General features: G+C 36.2%; 1 protein-coding gene across 1 annotated transcript; it reads left to right on the top strand.

Annotated features, from left to right (window-relative positions):
• Window positions 1-507: 507 nt before the first annotated feature.
• LOC123563731 (zinc finger protein 271-like) lies at window positions 508-21,823 on the top strand. The gene is made up of 7 exons (XM_045356695.2): window positions 508-1,041; window positions 6,940-7,342; window positions 9,745-10,039; window positions 14,150-14,294; window positions 16,746-17,959; window positions 19,997-20,179; window positions 21,159-21,823. Exons 2-7 carry the CDS (start codon window positions 7,041-7,043, stop codon window positions 21,801-21,803), a joined length of 2,784 nt encoding a protein of 927 aa, XP_045212630.2. The 5' UTR covers window positions 508-1,041; window positions 6,940-7,040; the 3' UTR covers window positions 21,804-21,823.
• Window positions 21,824-24,993: the final 3,170 nt, after the last annotated feature.

Raw genomic sequence — 24,993 nt, 5'->3', positions numbered from 1 at the left:
TTTAGGACTGAATATAAAACTTCAGTACAGTCATTGGTCTCTGGTTATTGTGTCTCAGAAATCAGCAATGACATGTCTGCATGCCTGTAAATGATAGGGACCAGAGAAGACATATATGTATTCTGACTGTGAAAGCTATCTGGATCATGACAGTAAAATGTATCACATCTAAAAAGGCAGTGTGCATAAAACGACATAATTAATTTACTTTCCATAGTAGATAAGCTCTCCAGAATGACACATCATATCCATTGCATGTGTGTGTCAAACACTTCTGACACCATTGAATTAAACTCTGAGTGTAAAATTCAATGGTCCAGATCAAACCCTAGACCTCTTGGTCCTTAGGTAGACACTCTAACCACATTTCTAAATCTTTAACCCAACAGCATGGCTTTTGGAAGTGGCCTAGGAACATACATCACCACAGTTTATTTGCTTCCCATCTTTTGCTTTAAAACTCTTTCTTTCCTGAGATAAAATGTATCCTCTGCAAGATTGTCATTAATTGAATTTTGTACTTGCAAGCTAAATGGTTTTACTTTTACAGCCAGTCTATTTTTAAGCAGTTGTTTATTGCTTCATGTAAACGTCAATTGGAAATATTTACCACACATCTAAAAAAAACTAAAAAAAGAAAACAAAAAAAAAAAAAAAAAAAAAAAAACATCCCCACCAGACCACTCATGCTTTGATTTACCTGTCCCGGTGCCTCCTCCTGGGCCTCTTGCACCGTTGATAACCTGTCATGGCGGCTGAATGGACGGCGGTCTGTACCAATTTTTTCACGCTTTTAGTACGCTAAATGTTTTGTAAATTAAATTTAAGAACAGTGAAAACTGAATTTACATTTGAGGCAATCTCAATTAACACATTTTTGAAGAAAAAGCACGCCGGCTTTTTAGTGAGCCGAATATGATGATAAAATAGAAGCAGTGTGGTTCTTGGGTAAAACCTATGAGCCACGTATGCAAACCGGACACTTGGTATGGATTTTATCCACAGTTCCCTACTTATTGTCAGGTCGAGGAAACGAAAGTGGTATGTTTACAGATAGTATTATAGTGTGATACTGTGAAATAGTAGGGGTGAAACTGCAAATGTTCAAGTTTAAACCAGTTTATATTTAACAAGAAAAAAACCAAAGTATTAAACCAGTAACAGTTGAACAAAATATGGCAATATCAAATAGAATTTTTATTAGCTGGACTATTTAAAGAATAGGTAGAGCTATTGGTACTCTCCCATGGATGCATTGCGTCGGCGTCCTGATTTGGTTAAGGGTCGAATCATGGCTACTCCCATTGCGGTGTGTCCTTGGGCAAGGCACTTTATCACGATTGTCTCAATCGACCCAGCTGTAAATGGGTACCAGCAAATTGCTGGGGGTAAGGTATAATTGGTTTTAGCTGTTAGGGTCGCTAAAAAGCTATACAGAGCTTATGTTAATTGTTTCACAAAGCGATGGTAAATAAAATTTACCTTTACCTTTACATATGTAAACTTGTACGACAATGCTCCAGAGTGGGCCATGTACAGTATTGGAAGAAGAAGATGTAAGTTGGTATCTCAGTAACCACTTGTGGGAATGGATTGAAACTTCACACTCATACTCCCTGTGATAAACTGACTTACTTTGCTCAGGTTCCATAACTCTATTTAGCTGGACTATTCGAAGAATAGTCTAGCTATTCTACTTATCCTGACGTCAGCGCTGGCATCACACCTTGGTTAAAGTTTTGCTTGCAAGTATATATGGCTATCATTTAAAGGCATATAGCTTTGAAACTTATTCTGTCTTTTTCTAGGCCAATTACCACCCTCACTGGGTCAAGTCCCATAACTCTGACATGTATTTTGAGCTTTTGGACTTAGAAATCCTGGTTCAAGTTTTACATGCAAGTTACTATCTCCAAAACTAATGCAGATATTGACTTGAAACTTCACATGTGTCTTCGGGGTTATAAATCTAGTTGATAGCATTTAAAAGTCCTATAACTCTGACCTGCATTTTGGCCAAATTCTGCCCCCTTTTGGGCTTAGAATATCCTGGTTAAAGTTTTGCGTGCAAGTACATACAGCTATTACTTGAAGGCATATAGATTTGAAACTTACTTTTTCTTTTTCTAGATCAGTTACCAACCACACTGGGTCAAGTCCCATAACTCTGACTTGTATTTTGGGCAAATAATGCCCCTTTCTGGACTTAGAATATCCTGGTTAAAGTTTTACATAATTTTACATGCAAGTTACTCTCTCCAAAACTAATGCAGATATTGAATTGAAACTTCACATATGTCTTTGGGGTTATAAAACTAGTTGATAGTATCAAGTCCCATAACTCTGACCTGTATTTTGGGCAAATTATGCTCCCTTTTGGACTTAGAAAATTCTGGTTAAAGTTTTGCATGCAAGTTACTATCTGCAGAACAAATGCAGATATTAAATTTAAACTTCACATGTGCTTTCGTGGTTATAAAACAAGTTGATTGCATCAGGTCCTATAACTCTGAGATGCATTTTGGTCAAATTATGTCCCCATTTGAACTTAAAACTTCTGGTTAACGTTTTGCATGCATTAGTTACTATCTCCTAAACTATATCAGATACTGGATTGAAACTCTATAGATATTTTAACATTTAAGGTAATATTTTCCTGCTTCTGGGACAATATTTTGAATAGTCGAGCACTGGCTGTCTCACGGACAGCTCTTGTTAGAAAACAAGTCATTATCCAATCCAAATGGTTTATAAGACAAAAGACAATCACAAAGAGCTGAGATCAATGCAGTCTCAATTTCAATACATGTTGCCAATTTTAGCGATAACCCATTACTAAATTAGTCATAGAGTAGGTATTTCAGTGATTTCTTTAGGGGGAGACTTTTCTTTTCAAAAATGATGCAGATGTGTTCACAAACATATCTTTCATAATAATACAGTATTTTACCTTTAACTCCCTGAGGCCGGTATCGTAACATACCTGCTGCGGCGAGATAAGAATTACCACCTGACGTCGAAGAGCATTATATGATCTTATCATAATCACACTCGCATGCAGTCAATTGAAATCATGCAGGGAAACATTATTTACTTGGGTGTAAATTAAAATAAACTTACAAAATCATTTAAGTTGAAACAAATAGCTTTATATCCAATTTCGTCCGTAGCTTATATCCAAATAGAGTAATATTTTCATGAAATATTCACAATTTTAACACACCTATTGCGTTTAATAAATATTTGAACATTTCTGATTTTCTTACTTTTTTTCACATGTAAACATTGAATTCCAATAAGTAGAAATACATTATTAACACAGAATATTTAAATTAATATTACTTAAAATTTACACCCGTTTTTGTGTGAATATCGATGGTTTATTTTGATGTATAATCTATTTCTTAACATCTACACAAATGTTTTGTGGCACACGCTGAGACTGTTAAGTTGTAATATTTACATCCATCTTTCAATAATTATTAAACTTACGAACATTCGTTTATTTACATACATTTTTTGTATTTTATGAAAAATATTTTGTTGTGTTATTGTTATCCATTTGTATCGTAAGCGATATAAGTGTACGAATATTTCAGCCTTCTAAAACTTAACATTTTCCGACCATTCATTTCTCTGATAATGGAATTTTACCGTCAGAATCATCACCCGACGGAACTGATGATAATGAATATTTTCTTCATTATAAGAAAGATCTCCAGCCGACGGCATTATTTTACTTTTTTGAAATACAGTATGAAAGAAACACATTGGAGTTCGTCTTTTTTATTTCTTTTACATGACCGCATAATTATAAACATTTATTTTAACAAGGGAACTAATTATTAGCATAATTAGTAATTATAACATCTTAGAAATAATAACCAGTATGCAAAGTAATTTTGCTTTTGTCAGGATTATCAAAAATTAACAAGTATGTGACGCGATCAGCATGATCTCGGTGCCACGACTATACTCGTCAATCGCCGTCCTGGGGAGTCCTGATAACGCGCGTTTAGTCGCATATCGATGCTACAGGGGTAGAAAATATAACGCCTATAGTCGCATTTCGGCCCCAGGGAGTTAAATCATTTAATAAAAAACTACAGCACTTTCAGCTCTTACATCTCATTTTTTGTATGTCACTTCCATTTCATAAAAAATGGTGTAACTAACACTTTGCCCCTTTTAAGGGCCGCTATAACTAGAATTATAAATATCTTTAAATGACTTCTTCTCGTGAACCGTTTGATGGATCTTCACCGAACTTAGCATCATTATAAGGTCGACTCCCAATTTTGTTCAAATAGGGGCACTTTGCTCCTTTCAAGGGCTGCTAGAGCTAAAATTAGAAATACTTCTTAACAACAACTTCTCATGAACTGCTGGATGGATCTTCATCAAACTTGTAGCACCATTGTAAGGCCCTCCCCCAGTTTTGTTCAAACGGGGTTACTTAGCCCCTTTTTTGGGCCACTAGAGCTAAAAATAGAAAAAACCTTTGAAAAAAAAAACAAAGACAAAAATCAAACGGAATGCCATGTACCAAAAATGCAGCCTCCCCAAAACGAAACCCACAGCACGCAGACGCGCACACCACAAACACACACACACACACACACATACACGCGCACACAAAAAGCAAACACATTAGGACAAAACAAACAAACAAAGGAACACAGTGGGGCACCACCTTGGAACGGTCAGTGGCAAAAACACCACTGGGGAGCTTAAACCGGTTTATGGTGCGCACACAACCTCACTCTTACCCCCACCATGTTCCAAAGACACGGGACAGTGTAAATAAAAGTAATCCCCTCCAAGTGAATCTCTAACACACGTAATGGAAACAAAAAGGCATGGCATGTAAAACACAAAAATGCTTGTGGATAAATATATAAAAAGCAAACCTTTAAAACCAAAAACGTTTGTACTCAATGCCTTTTCAGAAGACAGAGCAACAAGAGAAACACCCTTAAGGGCCCGACGAAACAGGCCAGAAGACAGATATCAAAACAGTTCAGTCTTGGTAGGATTTAAAAACTGCTTATCATAGAGTCCTCCCCCTCTTCAGTCAGACACAGTCAAAGAGGGAAGCGTAGTGTCCAACTGTAAACGGGTTGAACACTAAACATGCGGTATGTCTCAAAACAGTTGGGTCATAACCTCTTTTAATAAAACGTTGTATTTACCAAACACATTTGGAAAATTACCATGACCCAAGATCTTACGAAGTTTGTAAACCACATCCCCATAAAAAATGGGTTTAGAAATACCTTCTCGCAGAAGTGTCTTTAAATTACTATTGAATTTTAAAACTAAATCAGAATAACGATAGTAAAATTTAGCAAAATATTTACGCAATTAATTATTTGTAATAATGGTAGCCTTGCTGAAGAAGTTTACTTGTAATATATTGATTACGTTCATTGAAATGCTTGACATGACTACACGCTCTGGCAAACCGAATTAATTGAGAAATATATACCCCATAAGATGTAGCCTGAGGTACATCCCCATTCAAATGGGGAAAATTTACAATACTAAAATTAAAATCATCCCTCTTACAAGTCATCCATTTTGGTATGTATAGATTTCTTCTGAACTGCTTGATGGATCTCCAGCAAACTTGGTCTAAGCATTATAAGATCCTCTCCCAATTTTGTATAAATACAGGCCACTAGAGCTGAAATTAGAAACACCTAAATACGACTTCATGTCATTTACTGCAGGATGGATCTTCATCAAAGATGGGTTGTAGCGCTACTATAAATTTAAGTCCTCTCAAAAATTTGTTGAAATGGAGGCAGTTGGCTCCTTGTGTGGGCTGCTAGGTCTAAAATTAAGAATAGCTCTTAACAATTTCTTTAGCATTCTCCAACTTGCCTAGCCAAAGCATACGAGAGGTTAATTTGTGTATGCAAATGAAATCGTAACAGTACATTTGTGTCAAAATTGATAGAAAACAATTAAATTCTGAATGTTCCAGGATCTCAGTTATTGCATTACCTTCCATTTCGTTTAATTCAACCATTATGCAAAGGTACCAAAAAATGTTCTACCAGTTGAAATAGAAGTCAGTTCCAGTTGATGTTTAAAAATGGCAGCGCCCATCTGTTAGCAACATAAGATACAAGTTGTAACTGTGGGGATAACACAAGGAATAATTTTCGCCTTATTTCCAAGTAAAATAGTTTGAGTTTATACAATTATTATTCACGAAATTGTGCACTCTTTCCTTACCATAACGGAAACTGGTTACTTGAGGGTACAACTACAACATGATAATATATTGCATGGCCAGATTCTTGAATCCAAAACAAATGCAAAATACCTTAGAATTGAATTATCAAATGACTGCACTTTTAACACTTATATCAACAAAATCTGCACAATATAGAAAACAGAACACTTGATTTCATAGAAATAACATCCAGACTAAAACAAAAATAAAATTTGAGCCATGCCATGGGAAAACCAACATAGTGGGTGTGCGACCAGCATGGATCCAGACCAGCCTGCGCATCATGGTCAGGATCCATGCTGTTTGCTTACAGTTTCTCCAATTCCAATAGGCTTTAAAAGCGAACAGCATGGAGCCTGACCAGACTGCGTGGATGCGCAGGCTGGTCTGGATCCATGCTGGTCGCACACCCACTATGTTGGTTTTCCCATGGCACGGCTCATTTGTGTTTAGGTCAGCTTTTTTCCTAAAGTCTCAAAGCTATTGCTTTAAAACTTGCAACTCTTGTTAACCATCAAAAGTTGACTTTGTACAGCAAGAAACATAACTCCATCCTGCTTTTTGCAAGAATTATGGCCCCTTTTGGACTAACAAAATATTATACAGAGACAATAGAATCAGATGAGCATCTTCACCTGCAAGGCGGTGCTCTTGTTTTAAATTCTAACTTAATGTAATTTTCTTCTTGATTTCAGGTTCTTAATAGCTACAGGAAGAAAAATAGAACCAGCACAAGTAAAGGATATAATACAATAACTTAACTTAATAGTGCAAGAACAAAAAGAGCAGATTGAACATGGAAAGCATTACTGACAATGTTTGCAAAGATAAGGTAGAAAATGCTGCATATGACATGTCTGTATGTAATAAAAGTAGTGGACATGAGCGTATAAGTGATGTTAAATCATCTTCACAACACAGCTCACCAAATACTGGTAAAGTGAAAGAGGAAAGTGTGGCAGAAGAAGAAAAAGTTAATAAAATGATGACTGAAAGAAAGAAGATTCCAGACAGGAGTTACAACTGTAACTTGTGTCAGAGGAGTTTCACCAGAGCACACTCCTTAGTCAGACACAGTAATAGAAAACATCCACAACTGTAAGTGTTATTTTACATGTAGATTGACCCTTAATGACATTGTTCAATGTTGTGAAAACATAAATTTTCATAAGGAATTTATAATCACTAATTTAATGCCTGAAATTGTTGTTATTGTTATTATAGCCATAAACTGGCCATACTTCATGATTATTTTACTAAATGCAAACAAATTCTAATTTTAAAAATAACAAACTTGTTACAGAAACATCTGTTTAATAGTAATTGAAGGCACACTTTCGGAAATTATCAGAGCCGTTCAGAATTTCTGAAGCAATTAACCTTTAGCCTGCTGGCGGGCTGGTGGCAAGTGGTTTTGCCTTAGCAACCAAGAGCATGGTCTGCACTGTTCGCTATTCAGTCAGAAAATTTTCAGTGACCACCCATTTGAATAAGAAGTGGTATTGCCAAAATTGAATGATGGACCAGTCTGTTTTGGAAATTTAGCATTGTAAAGGTTAAAAAAATGATTCTTCTTTCTAGAAAGGTTGTCACTTTTTCAAAAGATAAGTTTCTTTTGATATAATAACAAATTTCTACAATTTGGTATTTGGAATGACTGGATTGGCATTAAAAGAAAGACTTTATTATGCTCCTGGAATGTGGAAACATTAATTATAGACATTGAGGGATAATTTATTTTGTTTTTAGCTCACCTGAGCAGGAAGTGCTCAAAGGTGAGCTTTTGTGATCGCCGTGTCCGTCCGTCATCAACAGTTTGACAGTTGATCTTGATGATCTTTAGGTCAAGGTCGAATCTGGGTCATGTGGGGTCAAAAACTAGGTTTTAGGTGCTCAGTGAGCTTTTGTGATCGCCCTGTGTCCGTCTTCCATCATCAGTCGTCTGTCATCACACTCTAGAGGTCACAATTTTGGCCCAATCTTAATGAAACTTGGTCAGAATGTTACCTCCAATAAAATCTTGGATGAGCTTGATATTGGGTCATCTGGGGTCAAAAACTAGGTCACCAGGTCAAATCAAAGGAAAAGCTTGTTAACACTCTAGAGGTCACATATTTAGCCCAATCTTAATGAAACTTGGTCAGAATGTTACCCTCAATAAAATCTTTGACGAGTTTGATATTGGGTCATCTGGGATCAAAAACTAGGTCACCAGGCCAAATCAAAGGAAAAGCTTGTAAACAGTCTAGAGGTCAGAATTTTGGCCCGATCTTAATGAAACTTGGTCAAATTCCAAGAATGTTATCCTCAATAAAATCTTGGACGAGTTCGATATTTGGTCATCTGGGGTCAAAAGCTAGGTCAACAGGTCAGATCAAAGGAAAAGCTTGTTAACACTGTAGAGGCCACATTTATGACTGTATCTTCATGAAACTTGGTCAGAATGTTAATCTTGATGATCTTAAGATCCAGTTTGAATCTGGGTCATGTAGGATAAAAAAACTAGGTCACCGGGTCAAATCAAAGGAAAAGCTAGTTTACACTGTAGAGGCCACATTTATGACCATATCTTAATGAAACTTGGTCAGAATGTTAATCTTGATGATCTGTAGGTCAAGTTTGAATCTGTATCATGTTGGGTCAAAAACAGGGTCACCGGGTCGAATCAAAGGAAAAGCTAGTTAAGACTTTAGAAGCTAAACATTTATGACCATATCGTAATGAAACTTGGTCAGAATGTTAATCTTGAAGATCTATAGGTCAAGTTCAGATTTGGGTCAGATGGGATCAAAAACTAGGTCACTAGGTCAGATCAAAGGAAAAGCTTGTTAACACTCTAGAGACCACATTTATGACTGTATCTTCATGAAACTTAGTCAGAATGTTAAACTTGATGATCTTTAGGTCAGAGTGAATCTGGGTCATGTTGAGTCAAAAACTAGGTCACTGGGTAAAATCTAAGGAAATGCTAGTTAAGACTTTAGAGGCCACATTTATGCCATGTCTTAATGAAACTTGGTCAGAATATTAATCTTGATGATCTTTAGGTCAAGGTGAATCTGGGTCATGTCGAGTCAAAAACTAGGTCACCGGGTCAAATCTAAGGAAATGTTAGTTAAGACTTTAGAGGCCACATTCTCTTAATGAAACTTGGTCAGAATATTTAGCTTGATGATCTTTAGGTCAATAGGTCAGGTGAGCGATACAGGGCCTTCATGGCCCTCTTGTTTTACACATTATATGCTAGAATGGCGTTAATGCAAGTTGTTTTCGTGTTATAAAATCTTCAGAATCCCTTGGGAAATGTTGGTACCCTCGCCCTGCTGGGCTCGGGCACCAACCAATCACTAAGGATGCTGCAGATGTCAGTGATTGGGATATATTATTTCTTAAGTAGCACTTAGTCATTTCAGATTTTCATATTTAAGGTCATGTTGAAGACAACAGCAACAAATAGCACGCAAAGCTTCTTACTGAACATAGAAATTTTTGTTTTTCAGGAAAGATGTTGAGGCAAAACAAAGTACCCAAGTAAAGAATCCAAAAACAGACTCGCAGAGTTTGATTTGTGACAACCCAAGAGAAATATGTAGTAGAAGTGAAGACATTATTACCATTCCACAAGGTCAAGAGAAAAAACCTAGAAAATTAAAAGTCATAGTGTTTCACAAGTTTCCAGCCTCAAAGTCTGTAAACAAGGAAAGGGAGATCCTAGAGACAAAGGAAGCACATGTTGATGAAACACGCCCGGTATCTGAAGAGGAAATGGCAGTCATACAGACCATCAAAAATTCGGTTTGTTTCATTTATAAATAGCGGATATTTGTTTGTCTTGTGTGAATATGGGATATATCTCGCTTATTCTTTCTCCCGATTTGTAGGGAGATTTAATAATGCAGATGGAAATATCCAACTCCAGGGTAACTGTTTGTCAATAACGAGGCTTTGCTGAGTTACTGCTAAAATAGTTACATGAGAGCCAAGTATTTTTATCTGCATCTACTACCAGTTGTAGATTTTCTTTCATGCAAATTATAGCACAAATCAAGAACAACTTTCTTTGTAGTAGTCTTTCTAAGGGTAGTGTATGTAAACAATTTAGCACAGGATATAAAAATTTGTAAATAGAAATAATGTTGTGATGTTTTAATGACACATAACAAGTTAACAACAAAGATCTGGTTTAGTATTATAAGCTTACCAGAGCACAGAGTATTTGGGATGAGCTATAGTCATCATTCAACATCCTGTTTGTCAACACTTTTCTTCAAACGACATTTTAGAAATCATATGGTGGAAGTTAATGGAGCTCGGCCTTTATGTTCCTTGGGTGGTCTTCTTCCAAAATGGTTCAAACTATTGTAGTTGGTTGCACATAGAGGCCGCCAGAGATAAAAATATAAAACTTTTCAGACACCATCTCTTTAACCACTAGTTCAGTTTTGAAACACTTTTACACAAAGGCCGTATCTATGTAACCCTCTTCTCAGACTGTTAAAATTAATCTGATTCATCAAAAACCATGGCCGCCAGGATCCGTAGCCACTTTCCTATATGTAAGAAGTGGAAACTTGAACTTCTTCTTGTTTGAAACTGCTAGTCCAATTTTAAGATAATTTCACACAAATGGTCCTTGTATGACCCTCCACCAAGATTGTTAAAATTATTCTGATAGTTCAAACTGTTCTGTTGCTTGCACATACAGACTGTCAGAGCTAAAAACAGAAAAATCGACATCTCCTCCTAAACCACTTGTGTGATTTTCAAATATTTTCACACAAATGGTCCTTATGTAATCCTTCACCAGGATTGCTCAAATTATTCTTATTCTTTAAAATTAATGGCTGCCAAGGGGTGTTATTCAATCTAAAAGTTTATCTATTAATTTTGTATTATATTTAGTTGAAACTTTAAAAATATTCTTGTATGAAACAGCAGGCCTGGTTTTGAAATAATTTTACACAACTGTTCCTTTGGTGACCATTTATGAAGGTTGTTCAAATTATTCAGATTTGTCAATGAACATGGCCAAAATAGGGCATGGTCACTTTTCCCTTTATGTGTATAACCCAGTAAGCAAAGCAAAAGAAAAACCTTTAAGAAACATTTCCTCATTAACCAGTTGATGGATCTTCACCAAACTATGTCAGACTACAGCTTTGTATGAACCTCTCATAATTTTTCACATGATTCAGCTAGTCAGATTTTATGGGCTGCCACAGTAAAAATAGAAAAAAAATCTTCAAATCAATTTTTAACAAACTGTTAAATGGATGTTCTTCAAATTTAGTCAGTAGAAAGAATGTAGTATAAATCCTTGATAACATTTTTGAGATATAGTTAGTCTTGCATTGTGTCATCATTTGCCAGTTGTGTGAAAATAAAAAAAAGAATTAAGTTGTCAAAGTCAGACATAATACTGAATATCTTAGTGTACAAGTCTCCAGAGGAGGTGGGGCCTCATGTTGGAGATGAGTTTCACAAATGGCTCTTGTTCTATTTCGTTTGATAGTGATATGGATTATAATATCTCACTGATAATTAAACACAGTATTTCATCGGTTACACACAAGAGCTATCATGGGAGACAGGGCACACATATTTTGATGCCGGGTAGTGAAACTGGGCACATCTGAGGAAGCTGGAGCTGTCACTGGAGGTTTAATGACTCCAGTGGTGGATGAAGATATTGCACAATAGCTTGAGTCTGTGTCAAAAATATTAAATAATATGAGAGATAAAGATAAAGTGTGTCAAAACACTAAATAAGTATAATTCTAAAAGCAAAAAGGGCACTATTTCATAAAATATTGGTGCAAGAGTTATGCACCTTGTGTCATATGATGTGGGTCCATTTAGTTATAACTGAGATGTAGTAAAAATGCATCAAAATTAACCTTATTTTCAAAGTAAAAGGGGGCATAATTTGTGAAAAATTTAAACTTCCTTATAGATTCACAGTTTTTAATGGCATTGCTCTAGATTTTTAAAAATGATTACAAAAAGTTTTATTATATATATTTATTTTTTATTAGCTCACCTGAGCATGAAGTGCTCAAAAGTGAGCTTTTGTGATCGCCCTGTGTCCGTCGTCGTCCGTCCGTCCGCCGTCAACAATTTCACTGTTAACACTCTAGAGGTCACATTTTTGGCCTAATCTTAATGAAACTTGGTCAGAATCTTACCCTCAATAAAATCTTGTCAATTCGATATTGGGTCATCTGTGGTCAAAAACTAGGTCACTAGGTCAAATCAAAAGAAAAGCTTGTTAACACTAGAGGTCACAATTTTGGCCCAATCTTAATGAAACTTGGTCAGAATGTTACCCTCAATAAAATCTTGGACAAGTTTGATATTGGGTCATCTGTGGTCAAAAACTAGGTCACTAGGTCAAATCAAAGGAAAAGCTTGTTAACACTAGAGGTCACAATTTTGGCCCAATCTTAATGAAACTTGGTCAGGATGTTACCCTCAATAAAATCTTGGACAAGTTTGATATTGGGTCATCTGGGGTCAAAAACTAGGTCAACAGGTCAAATCAAAGGAAAAGCTTGTTAACACTCTAGGGGTCACATTTTTGGCCCATTCTTAATGAAACTTGGTCAGAATGTTACCCTCAATAAAATCTTGGACAATTTTGATATTGGGTCATCTGGGGTCAAAAACTAGGTCACGAGGTCAAATCAAAGGAAAAGCTTCTTAACACTCTAGGGGTCACATTTTTCGCCCATTCTTAATGAAACTTGGTCAGAATGTTACCCTCAATAAAATCTTGGACAAGTTTGATACTGGGTCATCTGGGGTCAAAAACTAGGTCACCAGGTCAGATCAGTTGAAAGCTTGTTAACAGACTAGAGGTCACAATTTTGGCCAGATCTTAATGAAACTTGGTCAGAGTGTTATCCTCAATAAAGTCTTGGACGAGTTCGATATTGGGTCATCTGGGGTCAAATTCTAGGTCACCAGGTCAAATCAAAGGAAAAGCTTGTTAACACTGTAGAGGCCACATTTATGAAACTTGATCAGAATGTTATCTTGATGATCTCAAGGTCCAGTTTGAATCTGGGTCATGTAGGATCATAAACTAGGTCACCGGGTCAAATCAAACGAAAAGCTAGTTTACATTGTAAAAGCCACATTTATGACCATATTTTAATGAAACTTGGTCAAAATGTTAATCTTGATGATCTATAGGTCAAGTTCAAATCTGGGTCAGGTTGGTCAAAAACTAGGTCACTAGGTCAAATCAAAGGAAAATGTTAATAACACTCTAGAGGCCACATTTATGACTGTATCTTCATGAAACTTAGTCAGAATGTTAAACTTGATAATCTTTAGGTAAAGTGTGAATCTAGGTCATGTTTGGTCAAAAACTAGGTCACCGGGTCAAATCAAAGGAAAAGCTAGTTAACACTTTAGAGGCCACATTTATGACCATATCTGAATGAAACTTGGTCAGAATGTTAACTTGATGATCTATAGGTCAAGTTCAAATCTGGGTCAGGTGGGGTCAAAAACTAGGTCACTAGGTCAAATCACTCTTGAGGCCACATTTATGACTGTATCTTCATGAAACTTAGTCAGATTGTTGAACTTGTTGATCTTTAGGTCAAGTTTGAATCTTGGTCATGTCGGGTCAAAAACTAGGTCACCGGGTCAAATCTAAGAAAAAGCTAGTTTAGAGGCCACATTTATGCTATATCTTAATGAAACTTGGTCAAAATGTTAATCTTGATGATCTTTAGGTCAATAGGTCAGGTGAGCGATACAGGGCCTTCATGGCCCTCTTGTTATGTATATAAATCATAAGTTATGTTCTACTTACTACTCTGGAAAATCAGTATGGTATTTATAAGATATAGGTCCTTGGTCATGTGATACGATTTTGACTGTTTTTATTTGTAGTGCCAGAAGCTGCAGCAGCTCGGTCGGCAAGTTCTGGTTGTTACAGCCAATGGTGAACACAGTCAGTGGTTTGGCTCATCATATGGTTTAGAGTTTGCTAAAGATAATACTGATTTTATTGCAAGTTTCTTCAATTACTGTAAAGGTATGTTTTCTTCTCTTTTGGTATTACCACATATTTCTTGGTACAGTAGAATTTCTCCGTAATGAACATCTTCACCAAAGAAAAAAGATGAAGAGTGGTTTTTTGGTTTAGAGAGGTTTTGACAGTTGGAAGTCTTAGATAAAAAGAAATATGCAACAAAAAAGAAATCAGTGTGTATTGCTGCTATGTTTCATTCAGGTCACCAGGTCAAATCAAAGGAAAAGCTTGTTAACACTCAAGTCGCCACATTTGTGACTGTATTTTCATGAAACTCAGTCAGAATGTTAATCTTGAAGATCTTTAGTTCAGGTTCGAATCTGGGTCATGTGGGGGTCAAAAACTAGGTTGCCAGGTCAAATCAGAGGAAAAGCTAGTTATAACTCTAGAGGCCAAATTTATGACCGTATCTTAATGAAACTTGTCAGAATGTTAATCTTGATGATCTTTAGGTAAAATTTTAATCTGGGTCAGGTGGGTTCAAAAATTAGGTCACCAGGTCAAATCAAAGAAAAAGCTATTTAACACTCTAGAGGCCACATTTATGGCCATATCTTTATGAAACTTGGTCAGTATGTTAATCTTGATGATCTTCAGGTCAAATTCAGATCTAGGTCAAGTGGAGTCAGAAACTAGGTCACCAGGTCAAATCAAAGGTAAAGCTTGTTAACACTCTAGAGGCCACATTTATGACCATATCTTAATGAAACTTGGTCAGAATGTTTATCTTGAAGATCTTTAGGTTAAGTTTCAATCTGGGTCAGGTTGGATCAAAAACTAGGTCACCAGGTCAAATCAAAAGTATAACTTTTCAAGACCCTGAGACATAATTTTAAGTTTGAAACTCGTGGGAATGGAGCAGATTGTCTTGATGACCTGTAGGTCAGGTTTGAATCTGGGTCATGTGGGGTCAGAAACTAGGTCACCAGGTCAGATCGAAGGAAAAGCTTGTTAACCCTCTACAGGTCACAATTTAGGCCCAATTTTCATGAAACTTGGTCAGAATGTTACCCTCAATAAAATCTTGGACGAGTTTGATACTGGGTCATCTGGGGTCAAAAACTAGGTCACCAGGTTTATCAAAGGAAAAGCTTGTTAACACTCTAGAGGTCACAATTTTGGTCCAATCTTAATGAAACTTGGTCAGAATGTTACCCTTAATGTAATCTTGGACTATTTCGATATTGGGTCATCTGGGGTCAAAAACTAGGTCACCCGGTCAAATCAAAGGAAAAGCTTGTTAACGCTGTAGAGGTCACATTTATGACTATATCTTCATGAATCATGGTCAGAATGTTAATCTTGATGATCTCAAGGTCCAGTTTGAATCTGGGTCATGAAGGGTCAAAAACTAGGTCACCAGATTAAATCAAAGGAAAAGCTATTGAACACTCTCGAGGCCACATTTATGACCATATCTTAATGAAACTTAATGATAATCTAAAGGTTCAGTCCCAATCTCCGTCAGGTGGGGTCAAAAACTAGGTCACCCTGTCAAATCAAAAGTAAACTTGTAACAATCTAGAAGCCACATTTATGACTGTATCTTCATGAAACTTAGTCAGACTGTTAATCTTGATGATTTTTACGTCAAGGTCAAATCTGGGTCATGTGGGGTCAAAAACTAGGTTTTAGGTGCTCAAGGTGAGCTTTTGTGATCGCCCTGTGTCCGTCTTCCATCATCAGTTGTCCGTCATCACACTCTAGAGGTCACAATTTTGGCCCAATATGAATGAAACTTGGTCAGAATGTTACTCTCAATAAAACTTGGACAAGTTCCATATTGGGTCATCTGGAGTTAGAAACTAGGTCACCAGGTCAAATCAAAGGAAAAGCTTGTTAACACTCTAGAGGTCACAATTTTGGCCCAATCTTAATGAAACTTGATTAGAATGTTACCTTCAATAAAATCTTGGACAAGTTCCATATTGGGTCATCTAGAGTTAAAAATTAGGTCACCAGGTCAAATCAAAGGAAAAGCTTGTTAACACTAGAGGTCACAATTTTGGCCCAATCCTAAAAAAGTCAGAATGTTACTTTCAATAAAATCTTGGATGAGTTCGATATTGGGTCATCTGGGGTCAAAAACTAGGTCAACAGATCAAATCAAAGGAAAAGCTTGTTTACACTGTAGAGGCCACATTTATGACTGTATCTTCATGAATCTTGGTCAGAATCTTGATTGTCTTAATGTCCAGTTCGACTGTGGGTCATGTGGGTTCAAAAACTAGGTCACTGGGTCAAATCAAAGGAAAAGCTAGTTAACACTTTAGAGGCCACATTTATGACCATATCTTAATGAAATTTGGTCAGAATGTTAATCTTGATGATGTTTAGGTCAATAGGTCAGGTGAGGGATACAGGGCCTTCATTGCCCTCTTGTTTGTAAGTATTTTGAGATTTTAGTACCAACTAATGAAACTATCTTTAATATATAGTTATTTTTTCCAACAGGAAAGGAGAATTCCTCAAGAAAGGGAATTAAAGGGGAAAATGACACCATAGAAGATTTAGACATTGATCCTGATGGAGACAAAGTTGATGATTTTATGGATGATCAAGATGAAGATTATAATGATGAAGAATCTAAAGGTGATGCTGATGATGATTACTTTGATATTGAAGAGGATGAAACTGAGGAGATTGATAATGATGACAAAGATGAAAATGGTGACAAGAACAATCCTATTCCCAAAAGGGGCAGAGCTTTACAACATCTCAAGAAGAAAGAAAAAATGCTTGAAGAGGATGAAGCAGAGGAGATTGATAATGATGAGGAAGATGGTAATATTGATAAAAACAATTATATACCGAAAGGAGGCAGAGCTTTACAACATTTTGAGAAAAAAGAGAAAATGTTTAAAGACTTAGCTGAAGGTTTCAAGGCCAATGAGGAATCGCGGGAAGTTTCTTCTCTTCTGAGGAGTAAAATTGGAGTTCGTTCTGTGGTTTTTACTGTTGCAGACTTAAATAGAGGAGAATACAATTGTACAACATGCGGATATAATTTTTTGTGGAAGTGCCACCTGGAGCTTCATCAAGTAAAGAACCCACATTGTGGCCGTGTAACAAATTTTAAAAGGTCGGAGAAAGATATTTTGAAGGAAAGTATTACATTTGAAAACCCACAGACGGGTGTTGAAGTTACTTCAACTTTTCAGGAATTACTCGATTCTCAAACAGTTCATCCATTGTCGTGTGCCATATGTGGAAAGAGTGGTTTTAGAGACCGTTTCAGACTAAGAGATCATGTCGTCCAGCATAATATGGCAGACACATTTGAATGCAATATTTGCTGTGCGGGTTTTAGCTCCATGGGGTTTTTATCAACCCATCTAAAAGAACACTATAGAAAGTCTTATGAGTGTCAAAGATGTAACTGGCGATTTGCCAATGCATTTAAACTAAGCCAACATACAGAAGGCGGGTGTGAGACCGTTTCTTTGATAAATAATAAAGAGGCAGATGAATCGTTTGAGATGATTACTTACAAGTGTGATTATTGTTCTGCAGAGGTGACAGGCGTGAAGTCATTGCGGTTACATTTGACATTAGAACATGATAAACAGTTTGGTCAGTTTGACTGCGTTCTCTGTGATAAAAAGTTTTCTGATACAAAGTTTTACAACCGCCATTTGTTGATTCACAATAAGAAGTCGTCATGTCCAGTAAGTTTTCTGTTTATCACAGTTATGGTCAATAGTGTGTCACAAATTTCAAAAAAGAATAAAACATATTTATGAAAAACAGCTAAAATTTCTTACATTCTGTTTACACAACCTTGAGAAAATTTTTAGAATGACAGAGGACAAATGAAACAACTAGACATTTCATATTGTTTCCTCAGCTTTTTTAGCTCACCTGTCACAAAGTGACAAGGTGAGCTTTTGTGATCGTGCGGTGTACGTCGTCCGTGCGTCCGTAAACTTTTGCTTGTGACCACTCTAGAGGTCACATTTTTCATGGGATCTTTATGAAAGTTGGTCAGAGTGTTTATCTTGATGATATCTAGGTCAAGTTCGAAACTGGGTCACGTGCCTTCAAAAACTAGGTCAGTAGGTCTAAAAATAGAAAAACCTTGTGACCTCTCTAGAGGCCATAAATTTCACAAGATCTTCATGAAAATTGGTCAGAACGTTCACTTTAATGATATCTAGGTCAGGTTTGAAACTGGGTCACGTGCCTTCAAAAACTAGGTCAGTAGGTCAAATAATAGAAAAAAATCTTGTGACCTCTCTATAGGCCATATTATTCATGGGATCTGTATGAAAGTTGGTCTGAATGTTCATCTTGATGATATCTATGTCGAGTTGGAAAGTGGGTCACGTGCGGTCAAAAACTAGGTCAGTAGGTCTAAAAATAGAAAGGCCTTGAGACCTCTCTAGAGGCCATATATTTCATGAGATCTTCATGAAAATTGGTCAGAATGTTCATCTTGATGATATCAAGGTCAGGTACGAAACTGGGTCACGTGCAGTCAAAAACAAGGTCAGTAGGTCAAATAATAGAAAAACCTTGTGACCTCTCTAGAGGCCATATTTTTCATGGGATCTGTATGAAAATTGCTCTGAATGTTCATCTTTATGATATCTAGGTCAAGTTCGAAAGTGGGTCACGTGCCATCAAAAACTAGGTCAGTAGGTCAAATAATAGAAAAACCTTGTGACCTCTCTAAAGGCCATATTTTTCATTGGATCTGTATGAAAATTGGTCTGAATGTTCATCTTGATGATATCTAGGTCAAGTTCGAAACAGGGTCATTTGCGGTCAAAAACTAGGTCAGTAGGTCTAAAAATAGAAAAAACCCTTGTGACCTCTCTAGAGGCCATACTTGGGAATGGATCTCCATAAAAATTGGTCAGAATGTTCACCTTGATGATATCTAGGTCAAGTTTGAAACTGGGTCATGTGCCTTAAAAAACTAGGTCAGTAGGTCAAAGAATAAAAAAAACCTTGTGACCTCTCTAGAGGCCATACTTTTCATGGGATCTGTATGAAAGTTGGTCTGAATGTTCATCTTGTTGATATCTAGGTCAAGTTTGAAACTGGGTCAACTGTGGTCAAAAACTAGGTCAGTAGGTCTAAAATTATTAAAATCATTTGACCTCTCTAGAGGCCATATTTTTTAATGGATCTTCATGAAAATTGATCTGAATGTTCACCTTGATGATATCTTGGTCAGTTTCGAAACTGGGTCACGTGCAGTCAAAAACTAGGTCAGTAGGTATAAAAATAGAAAAACCTTGTGACCTCTCTAGAGGCCATATTTTTCATGAGATCTTCATGAAAATTAGTGAGAATGTTCACCTTGATGATATCTAGGTAAAGTTCAAAACAGGGTCACGTACCTTCGAAAACTGGGTCAATAGGTCAAATAATAGGAAAACCATGTGACCTCTCTAGAGATCATATTTTTCAACTGATCTTCATGAAAATTGGTCAGAATTTTTATCTTGATGATATCTAGGTCAAGTTCAAAACTGGGTCACATGAGCTCAAAAACTAGGTCACTATGTCGAATAATAAAAAAAAACGACGTCATACTCAAAACTAGGTCATGTGGGAAGAGGTGAGCGATTCAGGACCATCATGGTCCTCTTGTTTTAAAGTTGATTTTTGATCAGTATTATATAGTGTTATACAGTTTAATCTATCAAAATTGTGTGAGACAGTGTGAATGGGTCAGATATTTTTTATTATTTCAGTATTGCCCTAAAAAGTTCAGTGAGAAGTCAAATACGTTCTACCACCATCTGAAGTCCCATAAGACGATAACAGAGTACCCGTATGTTTGTGATATATGTGGGGAGAAATTCAAGAGCAAGCGTCACTTTGATCCACACAGACGTATACACACTGGCGAGAGACCTTATGTTTGTGAGGTGAAGGTAAGTGATGTAAAACAGATATTTTGGCAAAATATAAGTAATTCAGAATTATAGCTTACGTGCAAGACATGTAGCGTTTTAACAAATTCATGAGGTGTTGTGTTTGAAACCTTGGATAGTTACAGGGTTTTGTTTATCTCCTTCAACCTGAAGCAGTAAGTGGGTTACTGTACATCTACACCTTATGTCCTCAACTCCTTGGTGCAAGTTTCCATCCAGTTCATAATGAAAAGAAAGCAGTTTGTTTGAAATTAAGCCATACATATATTTCATACAATTGTACAATTTTGACATGATAATTATGTTTTCTCAGAATTATACCAAACTTGTACAAAGTATGTAATACTATCCCATTAAATCTAGGTCAAGATCAATTACCAGCAAGTCAAAACCCTCATCTCATGAGTTATGGTCCTTGAACAATCAAAATTGACAGTGTGTGCTCAATATCTAGATGTTGCACTTTGAAGCCTTGGCCATGTTTGATAGCCAGCAAGTTAAGACCATTATCTCCAGAATTACAGCTATTGAGTTACTTATTATTAAGAAAATTATTGGTGTCAGTCCAATAAATAGAGTGTTCATTTCCAGAACTAAACTAAACTTGTATAAAGTTTTTATCTATTTAAGATTTAACCAGACAGTTTGGACCATTGGTTAAAGAGTTAAGGCTCTTGAATCTGTCAAAATTCCTAAAACTCCTGCTCAATCATCATATGGTTTGCCATCATATACATAAATTTTGAAATCAGGAATTAACTGCAAGTGCAAAATTAATGTTCCCCGAGATAGTTGCATTCTCTGGAATTTTTCTTAGCATTGAAATAAATCATAATATATCAGAGGCGTATATTGTAATGTTTTTCTCTCTTGTAACATATGTTGCATATTTACATAAAGTTGAGATTTTTAACACATACATTCTTTGAAATGGAAACTGACATCATTCTGTAAGGAATTATTCTCTTTTCTTTTGAAGGATTGTAAGAAAGCATTCCGCAGTAGAGACGGCTTGGATCAACATAAATGGTGCCATAAAAATGAGCATTATATCTGCGATTTTTGTGGCAGAAAATTTAAAAAGCCAAGCTTATTGAACAATCATCGGCTTTCACATACTCTTGATTGGCGTTACCCGTGTATTTTTTGTCCACAAAAATTTAAGAAAATACGACCTTTTAAAAGGCATTTGGCCAGGTTACATCCAACAAAAGTGGACGAAGTGAGGGAGAAATTCAAAATTGTGCTGCATCCGTGTAACCAATGTCCAAAAGTGTTTTTTGACAAGGAGGACCATACAGCACACATGTATAGACATAAAGGAATTAAACCTTTCAAATGTAACTACTGTGGAAAAGGGTTTAGCGATAAAAGTAACTTGACAAATCATGAACATGGGCACAAAGGTGGCAAAAAGTTGAAATGTACCTTGTGCTCAAGAAAATTCAATGAAGAGAAATATCTACTGTCACATATTGAAAGGCTGCATGCACCAAAACAAAATGTAGAAAAACAATTTATCGCAGCTGCTGTAAACGAAGCTAATGAAGAAGATATGGATGAGCTAAGAGAGAGCACACTGCAAATTATTGATGAGACAATCCGAGGAAGTGTATCTTTTTGATAAATAACCTTGTTTTCTTTCAGGATCTTTTGAGTTTTATTTTAAATTGTTCAGTTTGTTTAGAATAAGTAGGACCAGATACACATTTGTTTGGTACTGGAGCTGTCAACAGTCAGCCAGATTTTATTGTGATTGCAGGGGCGGCAAAAATTGATTTTGACTTGATTGTCCGTTTTTGTCAATTGCTATTTTGTACTAGTCCGTATGATAGTTATATAGTAAATTCTAGTCAAATTGTACTTGTCCGTACCAGCTTCGGGACAACCTGGGCAATATGGACAATTGAATTTGCCTCCCCTGGATTGCTCAGACATAATTATACCAGTTAAGAATTTCTTGATGTTTGTACTGAAAATCAGTTTTGTACTTAAAATGCTTTTATGGATTTGATGTTGAGAATCGAGATTGATGTTCTGTTATTTTAGCAAAAATATTGAACTCGCAGCCCGATATAACTGGCAACTGTGAAATAGCAGTGAAAACAATACGGCTTTCATAAATGTTCTTTGACATTACCAAGTTCTAAAATATTTATAGATAATTGGATTATACTCTGAACAGTGTTAAATGAGAAAAAGAATGCAATCTTTATTAATAGATATGATTTTTTTTATACCTTCACAGGTGGGAATTCATGATGGATTTCATTCATTTATCTTATCTTCATTAATTAAAGAAAGGTCTTGGGTGTCAAATTCAGAATATTGCAAGTTCATACATTGTTGCAATACATGTTGAAAATGTACCTGTAGAAGTGGAATCTGAAGTTACAAACAGAATAACTAATGAGATCCAGCTGATTTAGTCAATTGGACATATTATTGCAGAATGTTATGTACATAGAGATTAACTACTGGTACAGCTTTTAAAACCACAGCCTCTTGAATAGACCTTAAAACAGTTCACTGCCTGTTCTGATTCAGGAGCTTTCAGCATTGCATTTGTAATAAAGAATTCATTTGCGAAATTTATTCCTTTGCGAAAATTTAAGATTTCAATGGATACAAAATGAATGATTTCAATGAATACCATTCATTCAACCAGCACGCTTGTAGACACTAGTTAATTCCTTTCAACAAAGTTAGGAAACTTCGCAGATGGTCGTAGAAACCACCGGTTCTTTCAGGTTCTTTACAGGAACAATGTTCTCTTCTCTTTTGTTCTCAACTATTCTCAAGTGGTGGAGTCTTCTTTCAACAAACGTCCCGCAATCAACCATTCCTGTACCAACTGCTACCTCCCTCCTTGAGACAGGATTGAAAACGAAGAACATAATTTCAGTGAACAGATACTCCTCTGACATTTCTTCTAACAGGGCAACGTTACTTTTGGTGTTTTTCACTCTGATGCAAGATTGCTTGTAGAGGTTGAAGTCATTTCTGGCAATGTTTTGCGCACTTATCAGGCTCTGGTTTTCATCTTCAGTTTCGAAAATTGCCAGAACTAAGTCTTTTTAGCCCTCCATCATCAAATGGTGGGCTATTCAAATCATCTGCATCTGTGGTCTGTCGTCCATCCTTCTGTCCGTCCATCCATCCGTTAACAATTTCTCATTATCTCCTCAGAAACTACTGGGGAGATTTTGAACAAACTTTGTCAGAATGATGCAATGGTACCCTAGTTGTGTCCCCCTGAAAATCAGACTGGTTCAACAATTTTTGAGTGAGTTATGGCTTTTTGTTTATTTTGATTTCTAATATTATTTTATATCCAGTGGCCCTCCAAGTAGGTAATTGTTTTTTATGGCCTTACCTGTAGAAGGGTCATAAAGTCTGCAGACACTAATGAGATAATTATTCAAGTTCATTATTTTCCTGTTACACCTCAGCAGTGAATGGACTACCCTAGCAGATTGATGTGCATTCTTTATGCATAATAAGAAAAAAATAATAATTGCATATAACTCATTAATGGTGTCATCTCTCTTGTTTAGGGTATGGGTTTAATTATAAGTTATAATTATTAGTTACCTACTTTTAGGATTTTGAGCTAGTCTTGAAATGTGGAACATTCAAAAATGACTCAATGGTGAGCGCCAAGATCACACTGTGATCTCTTGTAAGGGCTTGCCTGAGGCAGTGTACCTAATTTTAATTTGGTTGTTGGCTCAGGGACAGAACACATGTTCCCTTTGGTAGATTTTGCAGCCGGGACTTTTTTCACCATGCTTTTAACAAAATCTTTTGCTGGTCGTGGCAATAATGTATGCATACTCTCTCCTCTAAAACCTTTTTCAGTTGGAGAGCCCAGAATACTTCCCCACAAATGTTGCCTTCTAGGTTTCGTTTTCGGTACAGGTTGTGCTGTCAGATAGCAGTAGATAACCAACCCAATATTCGGTGGAACACTTCTATTGAGTGATGGTAAAAAGCTACAATAAAGAAAAGAAATGCAATTATCTATCATGACAAAACAAAGCTAAAGCCTCCAAATTTAAAGCACATGCATATTTTTTTATACCGAAATGAATTTTGACCTTGAAATTGATCTAGTGACCTACTTTCACATTTCTAAAACTTGCACCATGGCACCAATGGCATTATGGTTGAATCCAGTTCTCGTGTTTTATTAGTTGGCTTGAGGATGTAAAAGTTTCCTCACAACTTCTGCATTTAAATTGCGTGTTTTTTCTCATATTTGTAGTAACAGTAGGAGTAGATGTCATTGTTGTTGTTGATTTTGTTGCATTAGTAATTGTAACATATTTATCTGAGGATTATAAGAGAAAGCCACTCTGTTATGATTTGACTTTATTCTTGGAGAAACATACATAAAACTAAACTACATAATACAAATACATATATATATATATATATATATATATATATATATATATATATAACAGAGAGTATTAAAATGGTTATAACGGACTCCCCCTCTTGTCTATAACTGTCGTTGCTGTACACTACAACACATTGGATTTCCAGTTTGGAAGATTGGTTTATTCTGGAGTAGAATTAAGCACACTAATTTGTTCTTAGCTCACCTGAGACAAAGGCTCATGGTGAGCTTTTGTGACTGGTCAATGTCTGTCGTCAGTCGTGTGTCGTGTGGTGTCAGTTGTCTGTCCGTCAATATTTTCTAAAAAAATCTTCTTGAAAACCACTGGGCAGAATTACACCAAACTTCACAGGAATGATCCTTGGGTGGTCCCCTTTTAAAATTGTTCAAAGAATTACATTCCATGCAG

The sequence above is a fragment of the Mercenaria mercenaria genome, chromosome 2 (assembly GCF_021730395.1).
Source record: "Mercenaria mercenaria strain notata chromosome 2, MADL_Memer_1, whole genome shotgun sequence".
Lineage (NCBI taxonomy): Eukaryota > Metazoa > Mollusca > Bivalvia > Venerida > Veneridae > Mercenaria > Mercenaria mercenaria.
Note: the sequence above shows the minus strand (reverse complement) of the source record. Positions and strands in the feature narration are given on the sequence as shown.

Coding starts and splice junctions, on each gene's coding strand:
- LOC123563731 (XM_045356695.2), top strand. CDS start 7,041: ATGGAAAGCATTACTGACAATGTTTGCAAAGATAAGGTAGAAAATGCT. Junction 10,040..14,149: donor TACAGACCATCAAAAATTCG/GTTTGTTTCATT, acceptor TTTTATTTGTAG/TGCCAGAAGCTGCAGCAGCT. Junction 20,180..21,158: donor CTTATGTTTGTGAGGTGAAG/GTAAGTGATGTA, acceptor TTTCTTTTGAAG/GATTGTAAGAAAGCATTCCG.